This window comes from Pseudorca crassidens, chromosome 1, assembly GCF_039906515.1.
Source record: "Pseudorca crassidens isolate mPseCra1 chromosome 1, mPseCra1.hap1, whole genome shotgun sequence".
NCBI classification, from domain to species: Eukaryota; Metazoa; Chordata; class Mammalia; order Artiodactyla; family Delphinidae; genus Pseudorca; species Pseudorca crassidens.
The window spans coordinates 113,652,177-113,679,287 of NC_090296.1; the positions used below are offsets into that span (position 1 = coordinate 113,652,177).

Genomic DNA, 27,111 nt, shown 5'->3' on the forward strand with positions numbered 1-27,111 from the left:
GTGAAAAATGTTAAAACCCTAGAAATGCCATTTTGATCTGAACAGAGAGATCAGAACCAGAGAAATTATTTAGTGAGTTGGTACTTCTGTCAGAGCATCTAGCACACTTTATTATAATATACTTCATTAAATTGTCTGGCTCTACTGTCCTACAGTAAGTTCCTTGTGGCAGGAACCATGTGTATCTTGCTTACTCTTGTTTTCCTGGGATCCAGCACAGCACACAGCATATAGTAAGAGCTCGGTGAATGTTTTTTAAATGAATGTTTTTTTTAAAAAAGTTACTCTTTTATCATATACCATGCAAAAATGGTGAGTGTTTTAAATCACTAAGGGAGTTCTCAAATAGCATATTACTGTGAAAGGGGTTTGAGCATCAAATAGTGTTGGCAAGCGTTTGTCTGAGTAATCTCTAAGACCTCAGTAGACTCTATGACCCTAAATCAAGAATTTATGAACCACTCGCTCTGTAGGATGAGCTGTGGGGATCTGTGGCGTTCACATCATTCTTGAATAGATATCAGAATCTACCACTGTAGTGATTTTAAAGTACAGCCGCCCCTCATCCCTCGGTATCTGTGGGGTATCAGTTCCAGGACCCCCCGGGATACCAAAATCTGTGGATGCTCAAGTCTCATATAAAATGGCATAGTATTTGCAAATAAAGTACATACAACCTCCCCATACACTTTAAAATATTTCTAGATTACTTATAATACCTAATACAATGTAAATGCTATATAAATTGTTTTGTTTTGTTTTGTTTTGGCCGCGCAGCTTGCAGGATCTTAGTTCCCTGACCAGGAATTGAACCTGCACCCTTGGCAGTGAAAGCGCAAGAGTCCTAACCACTGGACCACCAGGGATTACCCTAAAAATAGCTTTAAGTAAAATGTAAATGCTATGTAAATAGGTGCTAATGCATGCCAAATTGAAGTTTTGCTTTTTGGAACTTTCTGGATTTTTTTTTTTTTTAATTTTCATCCGTGGTTGGTTGAATCTGCAGATACGGAGCCCACAGATACGGAGGGTGCACAAGTTCTTTGACATTCCTCCCTTCAAGTAGAGTCTATTTCCCCTCCCTTTGGACAGAGGCTGGCGTAAGTGACTCATTTCTAAAGGACTGAATGTCATGGAGGTGGGACTGCATGGCTTCTGAGGTATGTCGTAAAAGAAGCCGCACCTCCCACCTGGCTTTCTCTGGGAGACACGTGGCTCTGGATCCCTGAGCCACCACGTAAGAAGTCTGGCCACTTTAATGCTGCCATGCTGGAGAGAAGGGACCATGTGGGGAGACTCCGTGGAGATAGAGGTGGTGGAGGAGCCCCAGCTGTTCCAGCCCAGGAGCCAAATGTGTGAGGAAACCTTCCCAGTGCACAGCCCCAGCCCCTGTCTGACTGCAAGCACGTAGGAGACCCTGACACCAGTTAACCCCCAGCACTGTGAGCAACAGTAATAATAACGCATGGCTTTGTTGTTGTTTTACACCACTAAGTTTGGGGGTGTTTGTTTTTTATTACTAGATAACCAGAACAGCTGCTAGAGTCTTTACTGGGTTGGGTTCACTATTGGAACCACTTGCTGCCTCTTTCATTCACCCCCCCCTTTTTTTTTTTAATGAATGTATTTGTTATGTTTCTCTAGCTTTTATTTATTGCCTTTTCCTGGTCATTCATCCCCCTTTGAGGAAGATACAAAAGGTAGATATGTTTAGAATATTTTCACCCTTCATATTCAAAACCATCTCCCACACTATACCGCTGCTCAAATCCTCTGAGCCAGGGGGATGGGTCTTTTCTCACCCTGAGATGACTTTTCACCCCTTTCTTAACAACAAATGCTAATGGTTTTGTGGAATTATGGGATATTTAAATTTTCTTCTTTGTGCTTTTTTTTTTTCCCCCCCAAATTGTCTACATTGAGGGAATTCCCTGGCGGTCCAGTGGTTAGGACTCCGTGCTTTCACTGCCAGGGCCCAGGTTCAATCCCTGGTGAGGGAACAAAGATCCCGCAAGCCATGTAGCATGGCCAAAAAAAAAAAAAAAAAAGACAAAACAAAACAACAAAAACAAAAAAAAAAACCCAAAACCCTTCCTCATACCAAAACAGAATGGTAATGGAAGAGAGACTCTGGAAGGGTATATAAAGGAAAGAATATAAAGTACAAAAAAAAATTGTCTACATCGAACACATATTATTATTATTATTTTTTTTCGGTACGCGGGCCTCTCACTGTTGTGGCCTCTCCCGTTGCGGAGCACAGGCTCCGGACGCGCAGGCTCAGCGGCCACGGCTCACGGGCCCAGCCGCTCCGCGGCATGTAGGATCTTCCTGGACCAGGGCACGAACCCGTGTTCCCTGCATCGGCAGGCAGACTCTCAACCACTGCGCCACCAGGGAAGCCCAAACACATAGTATTTTTGTAAACAGAAATAGTAAATGTAACTTAGGAAAAAAATACATAAAAACTTCAGTTAAGGATGATGAAAAAGTTCTGGAAATAAACAGTGGTGATAGTTGCACAACAATGTGAATGCACTGAACTGTACACCTAAAAATGGCTGAAATCGTAAATTTTATGTTATGTATATTTTACCACAATAGAAAAATATATACAATCGTTAAAACTCTACTTGAGTCTCAGCTCCTTCAAGGTTGCCTTCCAGTCCTCACCAATCCGGTTGTACCACTCAATAGGCACTGGATTATTTCTGCCTTGTACAGTGGTTTCTTCATTTACATGATTCATTTGTCTCAGTCGTGTGTCTCAAATGACACTGGAAGCTACTTGAGGGCAGAAACTGGAATTACACAGAGAGTCATGCCTACAGTACATTTATAAACCAATTGCCTGGAAATCAGAACATATTTCCCTAAAGAATCAACACTACAGGGACTTTCCTCGTGGTCCAGTGGTTAAGACTCCACACTTCCACTGCAGGGTGGGGTGCGTGTTCGATCCCTGGTTGGGGAACTATTAAACTCATTAAATATCTGGAATATATATTGGCAATGAAAATGTACTTAATAAAAGCACTGGAAGGGCTTCCCTGGTGGCGCAGTGGTTGAGAGTCCACCTGCCGATGCAGGGGACGCAGGTTCGTGCCCCGGTCCGGGAGGATCCCACGTGCCACGGAGCGGCTGGGCCCGTAAGCCATGGCCGCTGGGCCTGCGCATCTGGAGCCTGTGCTCTGCAACGGGAGACGCCATATCAGTGAGAGGCCTGCGTACCGCAAAAAAAAAAAAAAAGCATTGGAGATACTAATAATTAGACAAAACAGAAAAATCAGTGGAAAGGTTGAGTTTGGGACTGAGGTAAATACATATATTTTTTTAAAAAGATAATTAGATAAAACAGAAAGTTCTGCATGAATGAAAATGATTCAAAACTTATTACATGACTCATCTCTGAATACATTTACGTAGTTATAATGATGTAAACACTGAATATTAATCTAAGTAAAGTTACAATAGAACTACTCTTGAAAAGATGGGGGGGTGGGGAGTGTGTGTGTTTGGTGGAAATGGGAGGGAAAACAGCTAAATTCTAGTCTTTCACAGTAGGGTACCACTAGATAATGAATAAAAACTGAAAAAAAAACATAGAGTAATATTACAAACATGTTATTTAGAGATTTGTTTTAGAACTTGACTCCTTAAGCTATGTGCCTCTGTAACCATGATAAAATTAAAACTTAAAAAAAAAAGGTGATGCAGGTCTCTATATTGTTTAGATGGATGCCCTCCAGCCCTGAACCATCGTTCCTCCACAGCTCTCTACACCACCTTGCTGAGCCGAACAGCTAATTCCTGCCGGAACCACTGCTGTTCGACACCCACTTCTGCTCAAGGCCACCTTGCCCCAGCAAGCCTGAGATTCGGATGGCTCTTTCTGGTCCCCTTTTATGAGGGCCCCTGCACACCCGGCGCAGTGGGCTGAGACCTGCTCTCTCCCGAGGTCTCTGGATGCTCTGCCTGCAGCTGGACACACTGACCACGGCAGGATGGGAGCACTACCTTCAGGAGAACTGAAGGTAGGTGATGCTGGTCACATTGTCCACATCTTTGGCAGCTGCACCCTCCCTACTGGAGATTGTGTCCTCCCCCAGCACTGGGTGCCGGAGTCCTCCCCCTGGGCCTGTCCTACCCTACAGCCTTTTTCCTCCTCACTTTCCACATGAAAGTGTATCTATTCCATGACCCACCCTCTCCTCTGGTCTCTCAAACTAAGCCTGTCGAGGTGAAGCCAGAAGAGCGGGGGGGGGGGGGGGGGGGGGGGCCGATGTCGAGTATGCCTCGACTCTCACGGTACAAGGCCCTCACACTCTACCCCAGCACTCCCACCTTTTCCTCTCATATCCCTGCCCAGCCCACACTCAGTTTCCTGCCACCCAGTGTGCCAGCTCCACACCTTTATCCCCTCATGTCTGTGTGTATTCCTTGCCTTGAATGACTTTCCCCCACCTGGAGAAACTCATTTCTTAACACCTAATCCAAAAGCTGTCTCCTTTGTGCTGCCTTCCCTGACCATCGCTTTTCCTCTACCCAGAGAAAACAATTGCTCGTTTGTTGAGTGCTGTATGCCAGATATTAGGAGTTTTGCGTGTGTTTTTCAAACTGAAGCTCACAGCAACTCTTTGAAGTAGTACCATTATTAATTCTATGTTCCAGAAGAGGAAACTGAAGCACAGAGAGGTAAGTAACTTGCCCAAGGCCACACAGTAGGAAGTGGTTCAGTGAGAGTCAAGAGGACAGACTCTCTGGGTCAAAGCCCACAGTCCTAACTGCTGTCCTGCCCTGCCTCCCGGGGACTCACACAGGACTCAGCACTCAACATCTCTCTCTTTGTACTGACCCTCTTTGGTTTACACATCTATCTCCACTTCTGGATTGAGAACCCTCTGAGAGTAGAGAATGTGTCTGACTTCTCTGAGCATCCCCAGATCCCTGAATCCTTCAGCATGAGCCAGGCCATGGCAGCTGCTCAACTCATGTTGCTTTTGCTCAAGGATGAGTGAAGCCAGGATTAGCATTCTGCTTCTGCACTGTGACCTTGGGCAGGGCACACAACCTCTCTGAACCTTCCTTTCTTTCTCTGGAGAAAATAAAAACCCATAGGGGAATAATAACACTGCCTAACTGATGTCTCATAGCTTACTGTGAAAATCAAATTGAACATGATGCTGTCATGAGGAAATGTAGTATAAGCAGTGGGGCACTCACCATACAGATGTTAGCAGCTGGTATTCAGAGGGAAATGTGTCACCTGTTCACAGGTAAAACATGTTATCCTAACAAGGGCCTTACAGTTAACTATACCTTCATCCAAAGTAATGTGTAATTCTGGAAGATCTGCCTTGGGTCAGGCAGATGGGAAGTATCTGAGGTCAAGGCAGAGTCTGGTCACCCCGATGGGAGGCTTCTGTACCCACCCTCCTTACTCATGTCCCGGAACCTGCTATTCTTCCAAGATCCCTGGGGTTGAGTCATGTTCCTCTCCCCGCCCAGCATCCATCTCCCCAGGGCTTGGGCCTAACAGCTCAGGTCTTGGAGAGCAGTCTGCTCCCACTGGCAGCCCTGCACTCCTTGGAAGAGATGAGGTCAGATCAATATCAGGACTTCATAAATCACTTCCAACACATTGGCCTCACCGCAACTCTATGAAGAAGGTATTAGAACCCCACTTTAGAGTCCAAGGTCAGAGAAGCAAAGGGCTTGCTCAAGAGCACAACTGCTGGAATTGAACCCAAGTCTATCAGATTTCAAATACTCTAGTCTTTCTCATGCTCCCCCTTCTTTCTCTGGGCAAGTTCAGGGAGATTCATATCCAAGACCCACCCAGTACAGGCTTTCTGAGCTCAGCATGAGCTTGGTCCTTGAAGGAACTCAGATTTCAGGCAAATACCATATTTCCTTGATTTTAAGATGCATTCTTATTCAGTTTTATATTTCTGATATGAAGATCTTAACAACGGTAATATCTGAGATTTTAGGAAATTTATTTTTTAAAGATTTTTTTTGAAGTGGACCGTTTTTAAAGTCTTTATTGAATCTGTTACAATATTGCTTCTGTTTTATGTTTTTTAGCTGCAAGGCATGTGGGATCTTAGCTCCTCAACCAGGGATCAAACCCACATCCCCTGCATTGGAAGGTGAAGTCTTAACCACTGGACCGCCAGGGAAGTCCCAGAGATTTTAGGAAATTTAGTAGGAGTCCTAGAGACTGCATTCAAGTGTCTCTGCTCAGCTACCAACTGGTTCTGTGCCTTTGTGGAAGCCACTTTACCTGCCTGTACCTCCAGGAATTGGTCTGATTTTTGGTACCAATTCTGCCACTTGAGAGCTATGTGGCTTTGCGGTCCTCTCTGGGATTCAGTCTCATCTCTAAAATGATGGGAGGGGTCACTGATTTTTGACCTCTTCTTTTAAACTGCAGAACAAGTTTCCCCAATCACATATAAGTGAAAAGCTAAGTTGCTGCTCTGGATGAAAGAAGGGTGGGAGTGCCTGGGACCCTATAGCCTCTTCTACTCCCTCCACCTCTGCCAGGGCCATCCAGGCAGCACAGCCTTGGCTTCCTCACTTTGGCAAATTTCTCTGTTAAGTTCTGGTTCGGGAGAACATTGCTCTGGGAGGTGAATACAGAGCTAGAAGACCTGGGCTTAAGTGTGGATTCTCTTTAAGCAGCTGGGATGGCTCCAGTATAATCGCTTACCAGCTCTGGGCCTCAGCTTTCCATCTGTGAAGTAAAGCAGTAGATGAGATGATTTCTAAGAATCCATTCTGGCCCTTACATTCCATGAATGCAGTCTTTCATTGCTCTACCTCAAAGGTTGTACATTACTCTGGTTGTATATTAGAATCACCTAAGGAGCTTATCAAAAATTAGTAAAATATGGCCCACCTCCTCCCCACGCACCAAGCTGATGTAATTGATCCCAGGAAGGACTCAGACATCAGCGTTTTTATTTGTATTTTTAAAAAATATTTACTTATTTATTTTGGTTGCACCGGGTCTTCATGTGGCATGCGGGATCTTTAGTTGTGGCGTGTGGACTCTTAGTTGCAGCATGCATGTGGGATCTAGTTCCCCAACCAGGGATTCAACCCGGCCCTCCTGCATTGGGAGTGTGGAGTCTTACCCACTGGACCACCAGGAAGTCCCCATTAGTGTTTTAATAAGCTCTCCCAACAACTGTGACAGCAACCAGGGCTGAGAAGCACCACTCCTCCAGACCTAAAGCCTCAGTGGGGAACGAAGAATAAAAATTCCAATGACATTTCAGAGAAGGAATCCTAAAAGCTTAAATCTGGGGAGAATTTTGTTTCTTTCAGTCTTACAAGTGAATCGGTAGGTGGGTGCTCAGGAACCTAAACCTATCAATCAGATAATCCTAAGTCGGGGAGGTCAAAATATTTTTTTCATTTAAAAGTGTTTTTGGTATTCAAGTACCTAATAAGTGATTCCTACATATCTGACTATAATAGGCATGATGGGGAGAATTAACCAAGTATAATACAGTGCCTACTCTCACAGTCTGTAATCTAATGGCAGAAACAAAATCAGTGGCAAACAGTATGGTATGAAATAAAGTGCTAAATCTAAGATAATCTTTATTGAGCACTTTTATTGCATGCCAGGCACCAAGTGCTTTATAGTATATTAAACAAATTTCATCCTCACAATAACCCACTGAGGAGGGTTCTGTTATTATTCCCATTTCTCACCTAAGGAAACAGAGGATCAGAGTGTTATGTAAACAAACATGCACAAGCCCATAAAGCTATCAAGTAGCAGACATAAGGGTTGAAGCCAGGCTCCAAAGCTGATGCTGGTACCATTTTGCAATATCACCTACATCAGGTGGGGTAGATTCCCATATAAGCTCTGTAGGGTGCCAAGAGGAACCTGGGTCTGGCCTCAAAGCATGCGTTCTGCTAATTGAAAGAGGAAAACTTCAGGATGCTTGTGGGTGAATGAAGAGCCCAGAGGGAAAGTGAGGCTGGGTCAGGTGACACAGGGCCTTGAATGTCCGGTACAACTTGAATTTGATTAGGGACTGGCGTAGGAAAGTGCTAATTTATCATGCCTTTAAGAAAGTGAGTGGGTTAGAATGGGCATCAACAGAAAATCTACAAAGAACAAATGCTGGAGAGGGTGTGGAGAAAAGGGAACCCTCTTGCACTGTTGGTGGGAATGTAAACTGATACAGCCACTATGGAGAACAGTATGGAGGTTCCTTAAAAAACTAAAAATAGAACTACCATATGATCCAGCAATCCATTACTGGGCATATGCCCAGAGAAAACCATAATTCAAAAAGACATATTGCACCCCAATGTTCATTGTAGCACTATTTACAATAGCCAGGTCATGGAAGCAACCTAAATGCCCATCGACAGACAAATGGATAAAGAAGATGTGGTACATATATACAATGGAATATTACTCAGCCATAAAAAGGAACGAAATTGGGTCATTTGTTGAAACGTGGATGGATCTAGAAACTATCATACAGAGTGAAGCAAGTCAGAAAGAGAAAAACAAATATCGTATATTAATGCATATATGGGGAACCTAGAAAAATGGTACAGATGAACCGGTTTGCAGGGCAGAAGTTGAGACACAGATGTACAGAACAAACGTATGGACATCAAGGGGAGAAAGCCGCGGGGTGCTGGGGGTGGGATGAATTGGGTGATTGGGATTGACATGTATACACTGATGTGTATAAAGTTGATGACTAATAAGAACCTGTTGTATAAAAAAATAAAATGAAAGCATTAAAGAAAAAAAAAAAAAAAGGCGGTGTCCTACCGGGTGTGCTAGTGAGGTGGGAGGTGAAGTTGGTCCTGAGAACCTCTTGAGGGCAAGGGCTGTGTCCTCTTCATCTTTGTTTCCTCATGGCCTACACAGGCCTAGCACATGATTGTTACTAAATATTTGCTGAATGACAGTTGTGAACTGCTTCTTTGAAGTCACTTGGAATTCTTAATCTTCACCTTCTACTGCAGCCCAGCATGACATTACAGGTCCTAGACTGAGGTAGGAGCAGCGACAGGAATAAGGAGGAATAGACGGTTGAGACAACGAAAAACAATTAACTGGCTAGGCAACACATCATTAAGTACCCAAGAAACTACAGACAGTGGCACTCACACACATGCTGAGGGATATAACTACGACCATACATATGCCCAGAAACCAAGCCAACACAGAGAGTCCATTTCACAGAAGAGCACTGTGTTTTCCAGAACCTACCCAGCCAGAGGACCTTCCTGCAAATAATTGTCACCTGTGAGTAGAATGTTAAACTCTGCCCTTCTGCAGAGTGCCTTTGTAGTGAAGATGGGGGTGGGGTTGGGGGTGGATTCCTGAAACTGGCTAAGGACAACTATCTTAATTGTTTCCGAACTTCTATTTCAAGAACTTAAGTTTGGGAGCCAATTTAGAACGTGTTATCTTTCAGTAAGGAGCACACAAACTCAAAAATCTCATTGCCTACGTCAGAGCTGAATCCCATCTAATCCATTTCAATGGGAGTTCAACCTCTTCCAGGGTGGCAGGGCCAGGGTACCAGATTCGTGGAACTAGGCTGATTAACTTATTTAAATCCTGGTGATTCCCCAAACCACTCCAAGCCCAAAATAAAGTCGTGGTTATGGGATCCTCATACTACAGTTGTTTCGACTCTGCTCCCCTCCAAAGCACCAAGGGATCAATCCCTGTTTCTCATCACCACTGCGTGGGTAAGGTCACGCTAGAGGGACGTCCAGAGGCCTCGAAACCATACACTTGCTCTGACAGGGCTCTGGAGCCCGAGAGCCACTGGGAAGTGTGTACCGCCAGCACAGTCTTTGCAGGATGCTTATGGCCAGGTTGAAAGCTGAAAGCTGATTTTTGATTAGCAATAAATCCTGGCTAAATTAAAGAGACCAAAGTAGTCTATAAAATGTTCCCATCTGGAGTGCCATAAATGAATTATATGTGTGCTGAGGTATTAATCTCTTTACAGTTTGGGCGAGTCTGGCTGGTCACTTCTGGCGACAAGCAACCTCAACAGGTTAACCCAGTGTACCTCAGTTTATCCCAGAGTCACAGAGATTTTTTTTTTTTAATGTGTTATGAGGTAAAAAGGATAGGTCTATAGCAGTAACCTGTTTAAAGATAATCTTTATTTCTAAGAATTTTTGTATACAAATTAAAAGTTTAAGACCCTAATACATAACATAGCAGTGTTTTTTTTAAAAATCATTACCCCTTTGAGAATCTGATAATGCCAAAGCCCTTCTCCCCAGAACGCACCTCTACTCATTCATGCAATATTCTGCATACCACTTTAGAGGATTACAGAATCCAGATTGAGGGTCTGTTCTGGATTATTAGACAAACCCAAATTTACTAGTTTTAGAGGGGTTCATCTGCTTCTTTCCCCTACCCTTTCTCTAGTACAGCTTCAAAAGACCAGAGAATTGTCAAAGAAATCTCTGAAGAAAGTATTACACTGAACTCCCTTGAAATTTCCTGGGGAGCATGCAGAAACCACTGTCAACTCCAAGAGGCATTCCAGACAAACTCCTAGCTGCTCAGGGAGGTTATGTTAATCATTGGCTCCAAGCACCACCCACCCTTGCAGTACCAACGCTGGCTGTCGGGAACCACTTACAGGTACAAAGCAGGTCTCTGCACACCTCCCTCTGGCTTTGGATGCATTTTTAGTTAGTGTTTATACTAGAAACCCCATGTAACCACCTTGCAGTCTCCACTGGCCACTGCCAAGCACATGACCTTGTTCGTGTGTATTAACCACTCACAGTTGCCACTAATCAAGGCAAAGATTGTACAAATGGGGGAATGGGGAAAAAGGGACATTTACATCAATTATTTTAGCAGCATCTTTATTGCAACAAAGAACCTGTAATAAAATGCAACAAAACTAATGTTTCACTTTACATGATTAAAAGCCATGTAGCTGAAAATAAGAAAACCCATCAACTTACTGGAGTGAGACATGCAGTTCTTTTTATATAAGTCAATGCTTAAAACAGCAGGCACTTTATGTTCTAAAATTAAAGACCTGAACTCCAACTGTGCTGAATACAACATAAATTTGTATTTGGGTTATGTAAAAACAAACATACTTTTTCTCTCTCTGAGGGACTTCTCAAATGATTACCTAGAACTGTCTCTTGACGAAATAAGAAAAGCAAGAGCCAGCACCTTGCACTAACATGTCTCCATATTTCAGGCTGCAAGATGGATTAGGTGAGGCTGGTTGGGGTTCGGAAGGTGGGAGTCAGGAAAGTTTCCTTATTCCTTTATGTCTGCTGGGAATGGACACTCACCTTACATATCTTAGTTTAGATATGGCCATGTCTCATTGCTTACTTTAAACAGCTATAATTTGGGCTCCCAGGCTTAAGCAAGCACTCTATACCCCAATCCCCAAACTCCCCACTACACCAAGGAAGACACATTTAGTGTTAACAATTTTAATTAACTTCAGAATGTCATATACTAATTAGAAGTACTGCTTCATTAATAAGCATGCTTAGCATTTACTTTAGAATGGAAAAATTAACCATTTTACGTTATCTTTAAAATGTTTCATAGGAATATATTAATAAATACTTCTTTAAAAATTTGCCTTTTCTACATATCATTTAACTACCATGAGTTAGGATATCTGGATGGAGTCTAGCACCAACCAAACACTAACTGGCTGTGTGACCATGGGTATATTTTCTCCTCTCTCTATATGGAGGTTTCCTCCTCTAAATAATGAGAACACCAGATTATACCAAAGATGAAACAGCTTGAAAGTTTTACAATTCTGTAATAATGAGAGATCTCATAGGAATCATTCCACCTAAAGAGAGAACACTGTCACAGAGAGGTGGGATACACCTTCTGTAAGAAGTAAAACAAGCAAAGTAAGCATCAATATCTATATCTCATTCTTCTGAAAAATAATGCATGCATTGTGACTTCATCCTCTTGTATGAGGCTTTGGAAACAAGCCAGGAATGGCATAGACAGAAAAACCTTCACTCCAAAATTAATCTCCAGACCAAGGGGATATATAGTTAATGATACCTTCTGCTTTTTTCAGAGTGAAAAAAGGGCCAACAGTCATCACAGATGAGCAGCTATCTTGACTATTGTTTTAGGTTCTTGTCAAACAGTCCAGTGTAGAAATCACCTATTATTTTCTTAATCCAACTCATTCTCTGCAGAAGAGTTTCTTAAAGTAGCCCACAAATGACTTGCTTTAGAGTCACCTGGGAAGCTTGTTAGAAATGCAGATTCCTGGTCTCCACTTAAATCAATAAAATCCAAATTTCTAAGAGTGAGGTTCAAGGTTGCATTTCTTTTCATAAGCATCCCAGATGAATCTTAGATTTTGAGTCCCACTGCTCAACAACGCAGAAGCAACCATAACTACTGATGGTTGTTCCAAGTGCACTCAATTATCAAACCTGCAAAACCCCCCTTTGATGTTTAAGCTAGTGCTTTTTGGTTCTCACTAAAAATGCTGCTATACTCTTGCCTTTTAGTTTGTTACCCAAACACAGGGTACAAATAGTTTTAGTGAGATTTCTACTGATTGCTTGAATTGACTATGATGTTTTCCACATTGATTTTAAAATCAAATTCAGTTGAGCTGTCTTTCTGTAAGCGAATTCAGTCAGGTATTTTTCCCCCTATGGAAGGAGAATGGCATTTAACTGACTGGGAATTATAACAGAAGCATTCCTTGTGATGGGAGGAAAGCAGAAGGCAAGATGCAAAAGGAAAACACCTGTGAATTCAAGAGTCCATGAGGTTCTTTAAGGTTTGTTTTGATAAAATATGAGATGCCGTTTTGAAGAAACAGCCTTATTGGGTAAGAGGTTTCAAATGAGTAGCTGTATAAAAGCCACTGTATAGCATTTCTACTTTGCATATTATATAAGGTTAGATGGTCAGATGCCACTAGTCCCTAGACAAAAACCATCTTCAGTAATCAGATACATACTTAAGTCATGGGGGAAAATACTTTCTTGGGGAAGAAAAGTTACCCAAATCAATTTAATTTAACATTGAAAAAAATATAAACAAATATTGGCATGGGAAAATATCATAACAAGAAGATCAATACATATACAGACACAGGGAAAAGTGTGGTACCTATTATACAGTATAAATACAAAAACAGCAAAACCCAATCCCCCTCCACAGACAGCACCACCAGGTCACCCTGCCATCTCTGGACCTCCCCCACCTCCCATGCGGCCCTTAGTGATGAAGTCCACATCTCATGCACAGTCACCATCCTTACTAATGGAGGCTGTGCTCTCTAGGGCAGAAATCTACTCTCTCTGTAGTGGTGAGAAAGAAGAGAGTAATTTTTTTTTTGGAGTGTTGTTTAGAAGTACTTTCCAAACACTGAGGCTTGTCAAACTCATAGGTGCCTTCTCTGCCACTGGCTCCAATGTGACCCATCTAACACCCTAAGATTCTAAGATGGCAGATCCCAATCGGCACTATGAGCTCCCTTAATAGTCAACTGCTAGGGCTAAACCAGAAAAATGTCACGGTCATTCAAGAACTCACTTATAAGCTTTGAACATTGCAAAAGAGAGCCATGCCTTGCTGGGGATCAGTTTATGGTAAAGAGGTTGTCTGGAAACTCTTTAAGCTCACAATATCTAAATAATATTCAAATAATTTAAAAAGGTTAAAGAAAGTTTCAATTTGTAAGGTTTCCAAAATTAAGAAGAAAATTAAAAAAATTAGAATTAGAATTGTAAAAGTAACTCTACGGAACTTTTCCTCCCCTGAATAATGTTAGTCTGTACCTGTGCTGGCAAGAGTGTGGTTTCTTAATCTGGTTTCCTTAACTAATATTCTAGGAGTTTAAATTTCAATTCCTAAACTTTTTCATGAGTATTTTTTGTCAAATTATACTTCTGCTTAGATCTTAAGCAGACCCTTGCCTTCTCCTCTCCCTGCCGTTCTCCACACTCTGGTCTCCCCCACCCCACCAAAATTCCCCTCCACTGCCCTAAAACTCTGGAATATTTCAATGAGGAAATACCCAATGGAAACTGGCACCACTAAATTTTCTGAAAAATACAAGTGAATGTGTACTTTTTTCTTTTCCTAAAGTGAAAGAAATTGCCTGCAAATATTTAAGCTCTAATCATTTGATTAAAATTTTCCTGTCTGTAATTATCAATATTATAAGACTAATTAAATCCATGCTACATATACAGTTACTTGCCTTTATGTGAAAGGAAAAACCCACTCGGTCATATCATCAAAGAGAACTATTTATACTAGATACAGTTTAAATTGGTTAAAAACTGGTCAGAGTCTGAATGAAACAAAATTAAGTGTCTTTAGGAGGCTACTAAGTTATCCTTGAAAAATCATTAATGACCGGTTAAGCCATAGGTTTAATAGTGATTAGTTCATAACATGCTGGATACACCCCAAGCAATGTAGTATAAGCTATTCAATTACATTTAAGTGCTATCAAATCTGTAACTAGTCAGAGATTCTGGAATTGAACCAAACCAATCACTAATATCATATTTTAACAAATTCAGAAGTATACTGTAAAAATACACTAATTAAGTCCATGAGGTTTCATAATGCTATTAAAAATGAAAATAAGGTAGTATGGATACATGGTACTAATGTCTTATTTCTTTCAGTAATTCTCATGGTATTGCTGGGTCCCTTAGAAATATGTATCATTTAATTTTGTGTATGGTTAAGGTATTAGATTACTATCTACAAGCTGTAAACACCTGCATGGCACCAAATATACTTTCAGAAGTAGATGTTATGTGGCAGGTACCAAAATGTGATGATCAATTCTCTACTGATTAAACCTCCTCATCTGGTTAAACAGCCAGTGTATACCAGAGTTCTACACAGGTCAAAGTTATATCACTTTCAGAGCAGCAATACGTGATCCAAGGTTTTCTTGAAGGTAGTGCAAAAGATGCAGTTCATAATGTTCTCCAGATTCAGGAACTCTTATGCTGTGTCTCTCCTGAGGATAGATCTTAAAAACAACAACAACAAAATCAAAATACACAAAATAAGAATTTAGGAATACATCTCCTTCCAAAGCTTTCCAGAGATTTTCAACAGAATTAATAACATGGAGCAGAGCTTCTCCAAGATATTATACACATATATCCTATCTAAAGGGCCTTCTCTTTTTATAATTCCCTATGTACCACTAAGCTTACAGAAGGATCAGTGGTTCTCCAAGTGTGGTTTGCAGACTTCTGCGGTCCTCAGAACTCTTTCCAGGGATACACAAGGTCATATTTACTTTCAGATCAAAAATAAGATATTATTTGCCTTTATTCACTGTGTTGGCATTTGCACTGATAATGAAAGGCAATGGTGGGTAAAAGTGCTGGTGCCTTAGCATGAATCAAGGCAGTGACATACACTTGTAGTAAACAAGAAAAAATGCCAGTTTCCCTTAAGTAGTAGTAAAAATTAGAATTTTGTTAAGTTGCAACCCTTAAGCAGAGGTCTTTTTATATTCTGTGGTGATAAGATGGGAAGAAGGCATAAAGCACTTCTGCTACACGATGTCTCAAGGAAAAGGACTTGTACAACTGAGTTTTGTTTTGTTTTTTCTTTTGGCCCCGCCGCACAGCATGCGGGATCTTAGTTCCCTGACCAGGTATCGAACCCACGCCCCTTGCAGTGGAAGAACGGAGTCTTAACCACTAGGTAGCCAGGGAAGTCCCTACAACTGAGTTTTTAAATGGAACTCCATTTTTCACTTGAAAGAATGACAACTATGGTGATTCAGACTTGGCTATCTGGCAAACATTTTCTAAAAATGATGTGAGCCAGTCACTTCAAGGACAACATTGACAGTATTTGTTGCCAATGATAAATTTTGAGCTTTTAAATGAAAATTAGAATTTTGGAAAACTTGCATCTACCACTCCTAGCTCATGAGCTTCTCAATACTTGGAGAATTTTTTGTTGAGATCAGTGGTAATATCAATGTATATGATTTAAAAAATATTGTATGATTAAGTGGATCAACACTTAGAAGTGAACCAATATTTTCCAGATGACCAATGCGTGGGTAAAAGATCCATTTGAAGTACGAGATCCAACAGATTGTAATGTAGCAGAGTATGAAAAGTTTACAGATATGGTTTCAGATTCCACACTAAGACTAACCTTTAAGAAACTACCATTTGTTCAGTTTTGGTGTAGCAACAAAGAAGAATATCCATGATTATCTGAAAAAGCTAAAATATTACTCCCATTTCTTAATTACATATTTTGTGAGGCCAAAATTTCTTCATTTACTTTAGCCAAAACAACATTTCACAACAGATTGTATGTGGAAGTAGATACGAGAATCTAGATGTATTTCTTATTAAGCCAGAGATTAAAGGGATTTAGAAAAATGTAAAACAGTGCTAACTTTCTCAGTAAATTGTTTTGTCTTGAAAAATTTTCTCCTCCATTAAAAATGTGATCTGTGTTAACATGTAATAGTTTATTATTGTTAATTTTAAATAAATAAATGAATATTTTAAAATTTTCTTAGTCTTAATATCTTATATGAGAAATACTGATAGACATAACTCACATAAACAAAAGCTTTTTGGTATATAAAAGGGTCCTGAGACCAAAACGCTTGAAAACTGCTGCTATAGACAAATATCTCATAGTTTACCTACATAAATGTCAACTGAAACACAAAAAAGGGAAAAGTAATATTTTTCATTTCTTATGAGAACAATCTGTGTAAGGAGTAGAAACGAGGAAGAAAGGAGGAAAAATTTCTCTTAAAAGCTTTTTTTTGAGTAATGGAGCAATGGAGGTAAGTAACTTGTTGGTTTCTGCTCCAATGTCAATATAAAACGGAAGAAAATTAAAAGACCTTGTAATCAGGTCCTAAAAATCCTTTATAACAATGAAATCAACTAGCATTTCTTTACCCTTTCAAGAGGAAGAAGAAAAGCAAAGGAGGATAGTGAATGGACTCCTGTCATCTTGTCCATGATTACAAACTGAAAGCAGATACAGATACGCAAGTCATGTAATCTGATAGGACAATTTTCATCCTGACTTCCACAGGATCTTAATTTTTATCTAACTAGAGGCACTACTAACTATGCCTATTATTTTAGTTCTCTTAAGCAGAGAGTGGCCACAGCTGAAAATTCAACCTTACTCCATACTTTATTATATTTCAAAGTAACCAATCACTAATCATGGCTATTTTAATCAGAAAATGTAAAAGAACTCACCTGTAAATCATATGGCTTTCCAGCCCTCACTAAAAAACTCAGTAATATACTGGTGTGTGCAAAATGGACATTCTCATCCAAGAACCCATGTAAGAGTAGTAAACGATTTGGTCTGGAAAAATGGAAATATCAGAGGATTAGGCAAAATAAGAGTATTTGGGAAAACCACTTAACTCCTTAAAACTAATCACAACTAACTACGTTAACTTCCTTATACTGTAATATTAGAATAAGGATTCAACATTTTGGGACTTCCCTGGTGGTGCAGTGGTTAGGAATCCGCCTGCCAATGCAGGGGACGTGGGTTTGAGCCCTGGTACGGGAAGATCCCACATGCCATGCAGCAACTAAGCCCGTGTGCCACAACTACTGAGCCTGTGCTCTAGAGCCCGCAAACCGCAACTACTGAGCCCACGTGCCACAACTACTGAAGCCCACATGCCTAGAGCCCGTGCTCCGCAACAAGAGAAGCCACCGCAATGAGAAGCGCGCGCACCGCAACGAAGAGTAGCCCCCGCTCTGCACAACTAGAGAAAGCCCGCGCGCACCAACGAAGACCCAGGGCAGCCAAAATAAAATAAATAAATAAATAAATTTATTTAAAAAAAGGATTCAGCATTTCAATATTAAATTAGTAATATATTAACCAGATGCTACATGTAAAGAAAAAATTTTTTTTTTTTTTTTTTTTTTGCGGTACACGGGCTTCTCACTGCCGTGGCCTCTCCCGTTGCGGAGCACAGGCTCCGGCCCAGCCGCTTCGCGGCACGTGGGATCCCCCCGGACCGGGGCACGAACCCACGTCCCCCGCATCGGCAGGCGGACCCTCAACCACTGCGCCACCAGGGAAGCCCCCCAAGAAAAAATATTTTAATTAAATCGTGTTCTATTTCCTATTAAGATATTAGCACACATCAATAATTATAGCATGTCCCTAGAAAAAGAAAAATCATATATGTTACTTGCAAAATATACGTAAGCAGAAATGGAATTTTTTCCACCTTGAAACAGTTGTGTACTTAATTAAGCTTCTTTTATCACTTAAGCAACTGCTTCAAATATAACTTGTAAAAAAACCCAAATTATATGAACTGGCCTATAATTAAGCTTTGACAAACAGCTATGTCTTCTAGTACTCTATAAAATATTAGCTTTGGTTTTGTCATGCTTATAGTTTTCATTATTAAAGACAATTTTTAAAGATACAATTTTAAATTTATAATTTTAATTTTAAAGTTTAAGCTTACTCAGAGGGGAATTTTTCTGCTTGCATGGCCACAGATCCTAAGTAATAGCCCTGTTCATTCTGGTCAGGGTGACCCATATAACGTTCCGTGTAGCCTGTATCATAGAAGATCCACAGAGTGACTGGGGCCCCAGCAATAGCAACCTGCATAAGATAACAGTGACAGTCAAGTGTGGTCCAGAAAAGAATGGCTAGCACTGAGAGTCTGTAACTGCAAATTTACAGGCTAAAATTATCCTTAGGCTTTAGCCCCATGACTGGAGCATACATGGTCTCAGGCAACTCAGAAAATCAAAGGGGAGTGCGAAGGTCAAGAATTTGATACTTTGTGAGTCAGTTAGCTTCATGTTCCACAGATGTGCCACACACCAAATCCTTAACCTGGGCTAGATGAAATATAAACATGGGCCTCTGTTAAAAGGGGAGACTGAACGAGAACATATGAATGCCTCAGTGTAAATTTATTCCTGCTCCTGGGGAAAAAAATATGGGACAAGTGTCAGCTTTATATAGGAAAAAGCAGTCTTTTTTTTTTTTTTTTTTTTAGCTTCTGTTGGCAGTACAGAATTTAAAACAATGAATGAAATATATTTAAGCACTAAATACTTGCCTCATTTTAAGTCTCCCACACACAGTTTTATATTTAAATATTGATTTAAATACTGTAATTACTTTCTTGACAGCTGCAAGCCTGGGAAAATTATGGCAGTATTCAGAGTTCATTTTGTGGTTATTATAAATAAAGATTATCTGAATATACATGTAAGAACAAAAACCCTATAGTTTTTATTCTTAAAAAATAAAAAATTTTCACTGTAAAATAAAATGTTATTGAAATATTAAAAAGAAAAATGCCACTCATAATTCCCATTCCCTTAACAACTGTTAGCATCATTTTATATTTTCTTGTAACATATTTTTCTAAGAAGCTGTTTATAGAATTGGAATCATTGTTTACATATTTCATAGTTTATTCATTCAGTACAGATTTACTTAGGACCGACTATGTGCCAAGCATTGTGCTTGGCAGCTGAGGATACAGCATAGGGCAGACAGATCCCTGCCCTCAGAGGTTGTAGTCCAACAATTACACAAATAAGAACAACCCAATATGAATGTGTGTTTTACTAATCATGACTATCTCCCATAATCTTTGGCATATGTCTATAAATAGCCAGTAACTGATCAAGTTGACAATTATTTTATATAGATAAATGTAGATAAAGATACGTAAACATATCTCATGAGTTGACAAGATATATCTATTATTTCACACGGCTATTAAACACACAAACCCTAACATTTCACAGTACTGTCAACTCTGTAAACCTTCAGAAAATTTGCATTTCCTCATATCTCAATTTATAGAAAATTCTACGCTTATTGCAAAAAGAAGTACCATAGGAAATCACATACCCTGAATATATCTGACCTCTGCATTAATGCCATCAGGGAGAGGTATCCTCCATAGGACCAGCCATGGATGCCCACACGATCTAAGTCAATGAAATCATATTGAGAGGCTAGATATTGGAGTCCTTCCACCTGATCGTCAATTTCTATTTGACCCTGTAAAAAATGGAGAGCATTTCACTGATTCTGATAAATAAAAATCTTATTATAAGAGTGCTTTTAAAGCTGATAGATGTTCTTACTAAAAATACCTGTAGTTTTTTTAGATAAGAACTCATTATCAATGGAAATTCTGTTGCTCGAAAAAAAAATTTTTAACTCTAGAGATAGGAGCCTATAGCTTCTGTTGCTAGCCTGTCCTAGAGTTTAGTTACCCCTTAGTCATAAAGTTCTTTCCTACTGTGACCCAAAATGTCCCTTGCCGTATGGGTATTTCCCATTTCCATTTGTTCTGTTGTCTGCTAAGAGGTCAGCATCTTCCTTGTAACAAGCCTTCCTACACCCAAAGATAAAAAATTAGCCCCCTTAAGTGGTTGACTAATATTACCTCTCCTTTTTAAAACTTAATGTAATAAAGCAGAGGGAATCACTCTTGACGCATTATCCTATTTCCCTATCACCTACCTCTAGGAACTGAACATACAATTTCTTTAAAGTCCTGTATAGTCCTAATTCCTATCGCCACCACCCTGTCTGTATTACTAGGCCTGCCAGTGCACACAATCTCACTTCACTGAGCCAAAAACAAAAATAAAAACAAAAACTTACATGAGAATACAACATAAGGTCAAAGAACTGGCTGTGGGAGAAAATCCCCATGTCTTACTCAGCATGTCCAATACACTGGCAAACACAGTAACTGCCTTACTGTGCAAAAGGAACATCGGATTCTCATCATTTCCCAAAGCAGCAGAAAGGACATGGGGCATCTCTAAAAGGTAGCATTTAAAGCTTCCTGTAGAGAGAAAGAGGCTTGTCACAAGGAAGGCACTAACCAGTTGGTTTCTCTCTTCACAGAGGACAGAACAAATCTCAATTATTCCTAATAGTGTACAGGATGCTGAAAACTAAATGGACTGGCTTGTGGCTAAACTGGACATAAAAAATAGAAAGAGAGGGGGTTTCTATATAAAAGTGGTTCTATCTCAGCTCCCCAAATTTACATATAGGTAGACATGAATAGCCTAGTGAATATCAAGTTGTACCTTCCCTCCCACCCCCAAACCATAACACATGCTCACATGCACACACGTGCACACACACTCACAGTGCCTTCCCCCAACTCCTTCTCTGGGATTTCACACTAAACAATGCACCAAAAATTGTAAATGTCTTTAAAAGAAAAATGTTTGTATGTTCACACACCATTTTATATTTAAAGGCGCCTTCAAATTTAAGCCCTCGGTGACAGGATCCCCTGTTGTCTATCACTACAACCACGTAACCCAGAGAGGCTAGGGTATTCAATCGGAAATACTTGATTCCTTTAAACCGATTATTCACCAACTGCACCTGAGGAAGAAATACAACTTCAGTGAAATTTATTATATGGCAGCATACAAAAGCATAAGAGAGGCAGGATGCTGCAAAAAATAGAAAGCTTAAATTTTTAACATTATTTTGCCTATAAAATGAAATTATTTTCTTGTGGCAAGAACACAACATGAAATGGACCCTCTTAAAATTTTAAGTGTACAATACAGTATTGTTAATCATAGGACAATGTTGGACAGCATATCTCTAGAATTTATTCATCTTGCATAATTAAGAATTTTTTATGCCCATTGATTAGCAATTCCCCTCCTCCCCCTCTCCCTGATTTATTTATTTATTTATTTATTTATTTTTTTGCGGTACGCGGGCCTCTCCCGTTGTGGCCTCTCCCGTTGCGGAGCACAGGCTCCAGACGTGCAGGCTCAGCGGCCATGGCTCACGGGCCCAGCCTCTCCGCAGCATGTGGGATCTTCCTGGACCGGGGCACGAACCCGTGTCCCCTGCATTGGCAGGCGGACTCTCAACCACTGCGCCACCAGGGAAGCCCTCCCTGATTTATTTTTATTTTTTAAATTAACTTATTTTATTTATTTTTGGCTGTGTTGGGTCTTCGTTGCTGTGCCTGGGCTTTCTCTAGTTGCAGCGAGCGGGGGCTACTCTTAGTTGTGGTGTGCGGGCTTCTCACTGCAGTGGCTTCTCTTGTTGCAGAGCACGGGCTCTAGGTGTGTGGGCTTCACTAGTTGTGGCACGCGGGCTCAGTAGTTGTGGCTCGTGGGCTCTAACGCACAGGCTCAGTAGTTGTGGCACATGGGCTTAGGTGCTCTGCAGCATGTGGGATCTTCCCGGACCAGGACTTGAACCCATGTCCCCTGCACTGGCAGGCAGATTCTTAACCACTGCACCACCAGGGAAGTCCCCTTATTTACTTTTAAATTAAATCTTTTCATGTTCATGTTACTTCTTTTCTTTCTTAACTTCACACTCAAAGTTTTGAGGAATTACTGAGTAACTACAGACTTTAAAATTATAACCTAGATACTAACTACATACAAGATAAGTGATTTAACCTACCCCATAGAAAAAATTACTAAAATGATTACTTCTACCCTGAGGAAGAATTGTATCATTCAAATGACAGAATAAGATCATTTTTTCTCCCTACCTGTCTCTTCTGGGATTGTCTCTGACCAGTAGAGGGAAAACTGAAGTATTTTAATGAATTACTATGACCAGTCAGCTTCTTTTTTCCTGCTACACAAATCAGTGCAAAAGGTAGAATAATTCTTAAATATCTTTATTGCCCTAGAAACTATACTTCAAAATGACTGAGAAATTAAATGTAGTTTGGGCTTTACCAGAAATATACTCTCTGGTGAAAAGAAGACTTTAATTAATGGGCAGAAAGTTACAGAAGTTCAAGGTTTGGTGGATACTAAGGTAGATAATAAACAAACAAAAAAAGGTTCTGGCAAAATTGAGGAAGTGTTCTCTGGCTGAAACCAATGGGAAAACCAAGCCAGCCAGGAGTTAAAATAAACATCGATGCTGTCTTCACTCAATAAATACCTACTGAGCATTGAATGGGCTAGACTGGCAGTGGCGGTATAAAGAACCTTCTCCTTTTGAACTTTCGGATGTTTAGTGCCACTGCAACAACTGTCAAACTGGTCTTTCTGTTTCTATACTTGTCCTCCGTATAGTCTGTTCTCACAGCAACAGGATGATGTTTAAAAATGTAAATCAGGTATGACTTTATAGCTTTGGTCCTCCTAATGGCAGGGGGTTTAGATCAGAGTAAGATCTAAACTCCTTACCACTGCCTTTGAGACACTACATTATCTAGCTCTTGGCTATTTCTGTGACCTCATCTCATACCATTTCCCCCCTTGAGCACTGCACTCTAACCTTACCACTAACTATATCAAGTTGGTTCTAACCCCAGGACACATTAACATTTACTGTTCCCTCTGTCTACAATGCTCTGCCCTCAGATCTTTAACATGGCTCATCCCTTCTCATCCTCTGCAACCTCAGAGAGCTTCCCTGACCTTCCAGTCAGAACCCTCATTTTAGTCACTTTGCCATCCTCTTTCCCAACAATTATTCATAACACTTCCATTATATGAAGTTATATAATTTATATGTCTGCTTGTTTATTATTTTCCTCATTAATCTCCATGAGGGTGGGACATTAGTCTGACTTGTTCACTGTGGTATCCTCACTGCCTAGAATAGTGCCTGGTACATAATAGGAACTCAGTAACTATTTGCTGAATGAAAGAAAAACAGAGACAAGAGAGTGATGTTTTCCCTGTCTACCTCGGGAGGAGGGGTTTGGTGGGCAAAAGTGCTTGTTTTTAAAGGGAGGGAGCTGAAAAAAGAAGTATTAGGCAAGGAACACATATATGAACATATAAGAAAAATAACTCACTTCTTTGCCTGCTGTCAATCACAGAAGATGGCCTCAATTGCCTGATACAACATTCTCCCCCAGAGCCAGTGTTTCTGCCTTTGCAGCCTCCAGGCCTGCTTCTTCTTAGAAGGAGGTACTTAAACATAATGCCCTTTAGCACTAAGAATTCAGAAGTTTTCTTCAGTATCAATTCTTCAAAACCTGTGTTCTGCTATTTTAACTTGCTCTCTTGTGCATTTATGTTTGCAGAACAGTGTCTGGCACATAGGAAGTATCATAAATATTTGCTAAATAAACATTTTTTTTAAATAAACATTTTTAAACACACTACTGTTATCAATGAAAAGTTTGAAGAACTAAGCCTTGATGACTTTAATGGGAAATATCTGTTGCTTTCCTTGGTTTCACTTTTGTCCGACTACAGACGTTGCTGCATTTAGCGATGAAGTAATTCACCTCACGTTATGAATTGTGGCATTGTTGTTATTCAAAAGATTCCCACTTTGGGGGATTCCCTGGTGGCGCAGTGGTTGGGAGTCTGCCTGCCGATGCAGGGGACACGGGTTTGTGCCCCGGTCCAGGAGGATCCCGCATGCCGCGGAGCGGCTGGGCCCGTGGCCGTGTCCGCTGGGCCCGCGCATCCGGAGTCTGTGCTCTGCGACGGGAGAGGCCACAGCGGTGACAGGCCCGCGTACCGCAAAAAAAAAAAAAAAAAAAAAAAAAAGATTCCCACTTTGACCTGAATATACACCAAGAAAAAAAAGGTTTGGACCACTTATGTGATTTAATCAAATTTTGCAAGGTTATTGTGTGCTATTAGAAAGATCTGATCTTACATTATGGAGCCTCTTCGTATCTAATCCACATGGTCATCAAACACAAGGATGAATGACCTCCCAGTGGGTTGAAGTGCCAAATGCATTCTATCATGCAAAGTGTTATGGGGAAATCTCCCTGCAAACTGAATAGCAGATTCTCCTGTGGCCTCACCAAATTTGAATGCTTCCAAAGAACACTTTGAGAAAGAAACTGTTCTATAAGTGCAAAAAAATGCAGTTGTATTCATAAAGTACTCCAAACAATTAAAGAATTTTGTTTTTACTGCATGGCGAGGACTTTATTATGGTAAAACATGCATTTTAACCATTTTAAGTGTATATAATTCAGTGGTATTAAGTACATTCACACTGCTGTGCAACCATCATCACTATCCATTTCCAGAACTTTTTCATCATCCCAAACAGAAACTTCAAACCTATTAAACAATAATTCCCTATCCCTCCCCAGTCCCTGACAACCTCTATTCTACTTTCTGTCTCTATGAATTTACTTCTTCTAGGTACCTCATACAAGTGGAAAAATATAATATTTATCCTTCTGTGCCTGGCTTATTTTACTTAGCATAGTGAGCTCAATGTTCATCCATGCTGTAGTATGAGTCAGAATTTCCTTTTTTTTTTTAAAAGGCTGCATAATATTCCTCTACATACCACATTTTGTTTACCCATTCATCTATCAACGGACACTGGGGTTGCTTCCACCTTTTGGCTATTATGAATAATGTTGCAATCAACACTGGTGTACAAGTATCTGTTTGAGTTTTTGCTTTGAATTCTTTTGGGTATACATCCTGAAATGGAATTGCTGGATCAGATTATAATTCTATGTTTAACTTTTTGAAGTACTGCCATATTGTTTTCCATAGCAGCTGCATCATTTTACATTCCCATCAGCAACATATTAGAGTTCCAATTTTTCTACACCCTCACCAATATTTATTATTTTCCTTTTTTTTTTTGATAATAGCTATCCTAAGGGGTGTGAGGTGGTATCTCATTGTGGTTTTGATTTGCATTTCCCTAATGCTTAGTGATACTACCTTTTCATATGGCTTAGACTTTTTAAACTTAATTACTAATATAAGGAGTCCTTTAGTATTAAAAATATAAATAACCAGCTAGTTTTTATAGTGTGTTTTCCACATATCTTATATATCATTTCTTCATTGGGAAGGAGAAACACCCTTCTTACTTAGTCATAATATCAAAATAATATAACAAAACATGTAAAGTTTCTGAGCATGTCCTGTAATTTGTCTCCTGAATTTCTTTGTATTACACCTTTTATTTATTTTTATTTATTTTGCAGTACATGGGCCTCTCACTGTTGTGGCCTCTCCCGTTGCGGAGCACAGGCTCTGGACGCGCAGGCTCAGCAGCCATGGCTCACGGGCCTAGCCGCTCCGCGGCATGTGGGATCCTCCCGGACGGGGGCACAAACCCGTGTCCCCTGCATCGGCAGGCGGACCCTCAACCACTGTGCCACCAGGGAAGCCCTGTATTACACCTTTTTTTTAAATGTACAAAGATTTAGTTCAAAGTTTTTAAGAGAAGTCTAATTTAATTCTTTCATAATTTATGTGTAGATGACAATTATACAAATGTGAATCACGTTTTGTTCGTAAAACACACTAAACAATGGCAAAGTGATTTAACTTGATATATGACGGTTATTGCTGAGATGTTATGGCTTATGTAGTTACTTTTATTTTTTGGATAACTTTACATCTAGATACATTTCCAGATCTGAATAACTGGGTATAATTATAAAGGATATTTACTGAGTCCAAGGGAGTTCTATTAGAAAAACATTGTAATTATATTCTAATTTCTACAGGGTCTCAAAGTAAGATATATAACCAAGATTAAACATTAAAAAAATTACCAACTCACCTATCCAAAATACTTTACTCTGACAGTAAAATTTGCTTAATATTCACATGCTAATACTTAAGGTGGAAACAAGAAAATCAAGGTGTAAACTTCTTACAGTGCTGAATAGTAGTATAGCAGTTGCCTTAACTAGCTGATAAAAGTATTATAGCTTTCTTGAGAGATGTGGCCTTAGAATGAAGAGATGGAATTCATTAGGCTACCAAGGCTTTCAAAAATATCTGTTAAGACTCTTTATTTACCAAGATATTTAATTATTTAAAATCATTTCCAAAACAAGTTCTCTACCTACAAAACAACATATTTACCTACTGACATACTACATTCTCCATGACAGTTATAGTCCTCACTGTAAATTAAGAAACTGACATTGAGGGAATTCCCTTGGCGGTCCAGTGGTTAAGACTGTGCTTTCACTGGCGAGGGCCTGGGTTTGATCCCTAGTCGGGGAACTAAGATCCCACAAACCGCATGGTGTGGCCAAAAGAAAAAAAAAGAAATTGACACTGATTTTCGAG

The 27,111-nt window shown here is 40.1% G+C and overlaps 1 protein-coding gene across 8 annotated transcripts in view; it reads right to left on the reverse strand.

The window, feature by feature from the left end:
- Positions 1 to 12,810: 12,810 nt before the first annotated feature.
- Positions 12,811 to 27,111, reverse strand: part of DPP8 (dipeptidyl peptidase 8) — a 55,286-nt gene continuing 40,985 nt past the window's right edge. For 6 of the 8 annotated variants that reach the window (XM_067750804.1, XM_067750796.1, XM_067750824.1 and 3 more), the window contains 5 exons: positions 21,320 to 21,466; positions 19,958 to 20,110; positions 18,543 to 18,685; positions 17,296 to 17,407; positions 12,811 to 15,059 (listed from right to left, as the gene is read on the reverse strand). In XM_067750804.1, coding sequence (XP_067606905.1) covers positions 14,937 to 15,059; positions 17,296 to 17,407; positions 18,543 to 18,685; positions 19,958 to 20,110; positions 21,320 to 21,466 — 678 coding nt within the window. In that variant the 3' untranslated portion in view covers positions 12,811 to 14,936. Of the gene's footprint in view, positions 15,060 to 17,295; positions 17,408 to 18,542; positions 18,686 to 19,957; positions 20,111 to 20,738; positions 20,910 to 21,319; positions 21,467 to 22,005; positions 24,021 to 27,111 lie in introns of those variants that run through there. The other 2 variants (XM_067750841.1, XM_067750846.1) reach the window with 2 other exon arrangements.